At 41.6% G+C, this 6,784-nt stretch overlaps 1 protein-coding gene across 2 annotated transcripts in view; it reads left to right on the top strand.

The window, feature by feature from the left end:
- Nucleotides 1–6,317, top strand: part of R3HDM1 (R3H domain containing 1) — a 50,764-nt gene extending 44,447 nt beyond the window's left edge. For both annotated transcript variants that reach the window (XM_009084694.1, XM_009084702.1), the window contains 5 exons: nt 1,109–1,278; nt 1,470–1,614; nt 3,056–3,135; nt 3,880–3,964; nt 4,921–6,317. In XM_009084694.1, the coding sequence (XP_009082942.1) occupies nt 1,109–1,278; nt 1,470–1,614; nt 3,056–3,135; nt 3,880–3,964; nt 4,921–5,270 (830 nt within the window). In that variant the 3' untranslated portion in view covers nt 5,271–6,317. The remainder of the gene's footprint in view (nt 1–1,108; nt 1,279–1,469; nt 1,615–3,055; nt 3,136–3,879; nt 3,965–4,920) is intronic.
- Nucleotides 6,318–6,784: the final 467 nt, after the last annotated feature.

The following is a 6,784-nucleotide window of genomic DNA, read 5'->3' as shown; positions in this document are numbered from 1 at the left end:
CTCTCTCTCCCTCTCTCTCCCCTGGCTGAAGTTTGCCACATGCTTCCATTTCAATCTGTAACATGTGGTGAAACGTGTTGCCATTAAAAAGGAAGTCTAGATGCAGAAACATTGATAATTCATTTACCAATACAATAAATATTTCCAAATAGAATTTACAAAAGCTAATGTGGTTTTAATGCTGTGAGCTCCTTATTCTACATTGCTTGGTTTGATTTTTGAAGATGTCTGTGTTTCTGTGGAGCCCAGAGGTGGTGGCAGCTATAGCCCATTTTTTCAAGTACCATTTTGTAGTCTATATCTGAGTGTTCCTAACTGATGCTGTGACGTAGGTGGTAAATTGAGAAGATTACAGACTCCTGCTTTAAAGATGGGTGATTAAACGATGTTTTAATTGTGGTTTCTGAGAGATGCTGTAAACAGTGGGTAGAGCAGAGAAGGAAATTGCAAACAACCATTTACAAGTGAAAAGGACATTATATAAATTCCGTGGGACAAAGATGGGACAAAGAGGGAAGATGGTTTCTCTCTTGGGCAGCCTTTTGTCACAGCTCCTCGGGTGATTCCCTGTGCAACAGTGTTGGGTGTTCAGGTGTTCTCCCCTGACTTTGACTACCACAGTGCCCAAGTGGCACAGAATGTGGAGTCAGTTTGCAATCTGTCCAGAAAAACACTCCTATACAGAACTTGTGAGGATAAGCTTGCCTGGACTACAGGTTGATCCCCGAGCTTTCTGCTACATGGCATCCTGTCAGAGAGAACACTTGAGTCTGCATTGCTGTTCATCATGTAAAGCTAACTAGGTACCTTCTGTCTCTAAATGAAGCATTCTGCAGCACATTGCTCTGACAGACACTGCAGAGCACACTGGAGACTTTCAACCACTATTAAACAGAACGATTTCTTCCCAAATTATTCTCAGTAATGAGTCTCACTGCTTCCACCATCCTCGTTCTGAGGGTCCCTCTCTAACTATTGCAGCTGTATCTGACGGTGGAGATGCAGCTGTAGAGCAGACACTGACTCCCAGCAGCTGTTTAGCAAAACATGGCTGATGTTCTCTCTGCTGACCGCGGTGACTAACTGTCCCCTGGCTCCTCTCCCGCAGCGGTGGCGCCCCCGCCCGGCGCGGGGGTGGTGATGATGCAGCTCAGCATCCCCAGCGCCCCCCCGCCCCGCAACCCTTCGCCGCCGCAGTGGAAGCACAGCAAGTACTACTGTGATCAGCAACGGGGGCACAAGGCCACGGAGCTTAGCACTTTAGACGGTGCTGCACAGGTAGGAGGCGCTGGTTTGGTGTCTACGCACAAATTGATTCTTTGCGTGTTCTTTTGGGGAATGAGAATCTACTCTGATGGTAGTTAGAAGTTATTTTGACTTCCCTTCAGTCTCTGAAGGTTGAAGGTGCTGTTAGCTTGTTCGACTGGGTGCTATTTAAAACTCTAATGTGTTGTTTATTCCAGTTGCAGCATAGTCCTCAACTAGGTAGTCCTGTCACCTCACCGGCCCAGTCACCAGCACCAGCTCAGCTGTCAAACATGAAGAACATCCGTCCCACACTAACACCTCTTTCTATCGTGTCCCAGTTTTCTAGACCTTTTGTCCCTGGACAAGGTATATTTTTAGTCAACTAAAATGTGTGTGTGTGTTTTGTATTTGAATGTTTTAAAATACAAGTTATATGAGGATTTCGTGACAGGCTGTGGCTCCTTTACTGTTGCTGTTGAAACAGAATCGTCAATATTGTTCACTCAAGCATCATGTGAGATTTCACCTTATCTCTCTGCACTGATAGTGTCCCCAGATTCTCAAAGGGTTTTGATCTCCTTGTTAGTGTGAGAGCTGCTGTAACACATCTAACACAACACATTGGTTTTTCTGTATGTGAAATTCCCTGTATTAATAAAAGGTTTGCTAGAATTTAGCTTCAAGGTTTAACCCTAAATAATTAGTTAATGATGCACTGAATCAAAGCTCTGCCCAAGCAAGGATTCTTCTTTCCTTTGTGGAACAACCAGCATGATGGGACTAGAGCCTCTAGCCAGTACTGTTGCTGCTTCAGTTAGTATTTGGTTTTTCTGTATGTGAAATTCCCTGTATTAATAAAAGGTTTGCTAGAATTTAGCTTCAAGGTTTAACCCTAAATAATTAGTTAATGATGCACTGAATCAAAGCTCTGCCCAAGCAAGGATTCTTCTTTCCTTTGTGGAACAACCAGCATGATGGGACTAGAGCCTCTAGCCAGTACTGTTGCTGCTTCAGTTAGTATTTCAGATAGTGCCCACCCAAAGAAAAACTCCTTGTAGAAGAATTTCAGCCTCTGCTGCCATGTTAACAGAAAACAGGAAATAGGGATATTTCACTGAGATGAGATAGTTGATAAGGTTTAAAAACCAAATGATAAAAAGTAGCTTTGTCAGTATGCAAAGACATCCTGGGATAATTCCCAAACTCAAAATTAATGGGTCTGCATTACACAAAAAAAGCGAAACGGACAGAAAATTCTGCAGTGATAAAGAAAGCCTTAGCCTTATTTTCTTGTCTTTATCTGCTGCCTAATCTTTGCCATTGCTTTGTATTCTGATGCTGTAAAAGCTCCAGGTGGCCTGCTGTGGAGCACTGCCTCTTAGCTCCTTTAATCTGCTGTGATTATAAAACCTCCTAGTGCATTGTCTTTGTGGATCCTTCACAATGGGAATGTGGAGATGTGCCTGGCTTTAATCAGGGATAGAACCATGAAAATGACTACATTAGCATGCTGAGAGGAGCTTTAGACTTATTAAGCTCATTTGGAAATGCGAGGACCTAGATAAGAGTGCAGTGAAGAAAAACTTTCAGTGTAATCCGTAAATGCTAGAAAGTTTGTACCTTTTCACCTTGGGATCAGTGTGTGACTGAGTTGTGCTTGTTGAATGGTGCCAGATGTGAGTTTGTTAGCCAAATACACAACTTGTGCATAGCTGTTCTGATTTCTGTGCAACACACCTGGAAAGAGGAACTTGGAGGGAAGTTTGATGCCATGGAAGATCCCCTTCTAATTACCTTTCTCTTTAAGGAGATGCCAGATACCCATTGCTTGGCCAACCCCTGCAGTACAATCCATCCTTACTACGTGGACAAGTAGCAAGCCAACAGGTATGAGAGAGAACAATCTCCTGGCAACACTGAAAACACCAATTCTATGATTATAACCACCCTGAATAGGGGAATGTTACTGCATAGCAAAGTAACTGAGCAGAAGGTGTTTGCTTTCCAGTAGTGGTTTTATTCTGTGTCCACATTTCCCATTGTTCTTGTTTGTTGTATTAAAGTGAGAAACATTTGTCTGAAATTTAGCTGTAGGCACAGTGTAGATTATGGATTCTTTTAGTTTTAAGCAGTTCACTAGCTAATTCCTAAAATCTAAAGGACTCTTTAGCAAAGGATTTTCTTTCATTCAAGTAACAATGTAAAAATACCCAGAAAATACATGTGGGTGTTTCTAAACAAAAAAGTCTTTCTTATAAGAGAAACAAACCCAAAATATCAGTGGTAGCAAGGTTATAAAGTTCTGCCATCTGTTTAATTTTTGGGACACCAAACCCCCTGCCTGTACCTGGCCCAGTATCAGCCAGAAGATGGATGATGGGGCAGGGGGTGTTCTTCCAAGAAGATTTAAGGTGATTTTATATTTTTGTCCCCCCCCACCATTTCCTCCCTTTCTTCTGAAGCCAAAGATTGAATGTGCCTGACTAGGACTGCAAAACTCAGAGTAAAATCTTTCCCATGTTAGTGCAGGTTATTCCCCAGACATTGCATTGCTGTTCACTGTGCAGACTTGAAATTTTAACATACTGATGTGTTGTCATTAAAGTACCTCATTTATGTCAATCTTTCCAGTGTCAACCTGGAAACAGACATGGGAACAGGGGAAAGAAACCAGCAAAGAAGGCTGCTTCAACAGACCTTGGTGCAGGAGAACCAGGTACAGAATTGCTGACTGGCACAGTCTGCCAGAAAAATGAGTTGTGGTGATGGGCTGGGGATGTACAGGAAATGCATAGGTGAGAAAAGGGCCAGAATGAAGAGTCATTGGACACAAATGGACATGGCAAACACTGGAAACATAAGGATGGAGAGGCAGACATGATTGGGAAAGAGGGGAAGAGGGAGACTGAATGAGAAGAGTGTAGTTTTGAAGGTTGGAGATTAGAGAATTTTAGGACTGGAAAGTACTAAAAGGAAACTAAAGTTTGTCAGTTTAGTGGGTGTAAGAAGTTCTATTATATTGTTACATCAAAAATCAATTATAGATATAGATAATTTACTGCGTAGAAGTGAACTCAGATGTAAACCACAAATTAGCTTGTACTTCTCTTTTTTTTTTCCTCTTGTATAAATAATCACATGGAGATTTGGGGGATGTAGTAGGAGATCCACAAATTAGCTCCTTGGAGTTGGTAAAGATGTCATCCAAATAAAACCTGACAGCATCTACATACCTTTACTGGGAAGAATTTTTGCTGCAAGTATTACTTACTATCAACTCTCTGCAGAAAGTTACAGATAAATCAGTTTCTTCTAACAATATACTGCAGGGGTTTTTTGAGAGAAGACAGACTAGTTTTTGGTGTGGTGATGTGTGAAGACCAGGCAAAGCCAGTGAGATGCTATAGTGAGTTCTCAAACCTGCTGCAAAATGAAGAGTTGATTATTTGGGTTTTTTTCCCCCTCTCTGTTTTGAGGACCCTCTGTGTATTCTCAGCTTTGTAAGTGCTAAATGTGAAAGCAAGAGGCTCTCTAGAATGTCAGGAATGGAAAGGCTGTGTGTTTGGTATCAGCCAACTGCAGAGACATGTATGAAGTAACTCATTTGCCATTGAGTGTGTTGTATCATCAAGTCCAATGACCATCTGAAATTTGTTGTCTTTCTTCTTTCAGTTGTGGGAAAAGTTCTAGAAATTACTGAACTGCCAGAAGGGATAACTCGTATGGAAGCAGAGAAACTGTTTGGAGAACTGTTCAAAGTCGGTGCCAAGATCCGGTGGCTAAGGGACTCGCAGTGCCTGCAGCAGCGGCGACACTGCGGCGGCGATGGTGGTGTGAACTCGGAGTCATCCAAACCCACGGACTTGGCTTCCACCTACACGGTTCTGGCCACCTTCCCCACCATGTCTGCTGCTCAGAATGCATTGAAGAAACAAAGCAGTACCTCAGTGAACAAGTTCAGGCTGAGAACGAGCAAGAAGCACTACGACTTCCACGTTCTGGAAAGGGCTAGTTCTCAGTAGCAGTTCCACCAGTGGACACTCAGCCTTTACTACTTCCATGTCCTCCCCGACTCGATTGGCTTGATGTCAGGGGCTTTCTGCCCTCTCCACAGATACTCCTGGGATGTTTTGTCATGTGACATTTGCCATTGAAGAAGAAACGCCCCAGCGATCCAGCAAGATGAAGAAAAAAATTGCAGAGTTCATCCCGGGCAATAGCAAGGAATCATCCTGGAGACAGGCAGCTTTCTGCACGGAATCGCTGTTGAAATGCCCCTACTTTTATAGTAGTTTTGTTTTATATTTTTGAAATCTTGTATCAGATCCAAAGTTCTATTGTACAGCAGATGTTCATAAAAATCCATATGCAGATTTGTATTTTATAATCCCTTTTCACAGCCAGCACACAGCTGTCCATCCCAAGGCAGGAACCTGAGGATTGGTGGAGGGGAAAAGAGAACCATTTTCAAAGAGTTACACTCATTTTCTAGCAAACTACCCCAGATCTTCAAGTTAACCTGTTCATTGTCCCTCGTGGTTTTTTTTTTCCTTTGTTTTCTTTTTTTAAGGAAAAAAATACAATTTTAGTAACTAACTCCTTGGAGGTTATTTTCTTTTGCAATTCATTCATGTCAAATGAAATTACAAGTCGGTTGTACCCATGAAGGATTTGCTTCTGATCCAGCAAGTTTAATAATTATTTAAAGGGGAATATGAATAGGTTACAAAGAATGTTCACTGAATCACATTTTAATATTTCTTCTTTTTAGCAAAAGTGTGAAGAAACTAAAACGTCTCTTCACCGGTGACAAAATGTTTGCACTTTAATTGTGTTCCCACCAGTATGGATCTCTTTCTCTTCCTTTTCACGCTGAGATAATTGTGTTTGATAAGTGCTGGAAACCTTTTTAATGGTTTAAGTTTTCATCATTTGCAGATGCTCACTGGACATTTAAAGATTCGTTGCACATAAATGAAACAGAACTTTTCAATTTGTGTAATTTGCAAGGCTGTACAATGTGTGCTGATGCAAGCCTTTTTCAGTTCAAGAGAATAAATGTTTACAAACACAAACTTTTGTGTGCACTTTTTAAACTTCTGGGAGGCTTCTGAGACCTGGAGGAACACGCAGGGATGGTCTGGATCCCTGCAAGCGTGAGAAAAGAACTTAAAACCACAAACAGTAGAACCTCTTAAGTCCTACTGCTGTTCCTCCTCATGCAGCATGCATTTATGCTACCCTGCCCTTCATCATTTTTAAGTGTTTCCCTATATAAGTAGAAAAGAGAAGTTGATCAGACACCACAAGGGACTGCTCCTGGGTTTTTATGTTTAGCATAGACACTAATTTGCTCTTGCAAGTACTTGTTCGCTTCTTAAGGCTATCACTTTGTTACAGGTGCATTTGTAACTTCTTTAAGTGGAAACTTCAGGTAAACATTGTGTTTAAAAGCATTTTACAGAGGAGAGGGAAAGAATTAAGGTGCCTAAACTAGCACTGATTTTCATCTTTTATACAAAAAAATCCTACCTCT

Source organism: Acanthisitta chloris, unplaced genomic scaffold, assembly GCF_000695815.1.
Source record: "Acanthisitta chloris isolate BGI_N310 unplaced genomic scaffold, ASM69581v1 scaffold25730, whole genome shotgun sequence".
Classification (NCBI taxonomy): Eukaryota; Metazoa; Chordata; class Aves; order Passeriformes; family Acanthisittidae; genus Acanthisitta; species Acanthisitta chloris.
Note: the sequence above shows the minus strand (reverse complement) of the source record. Positions and strands in the feature narration are given on the sequence as shown.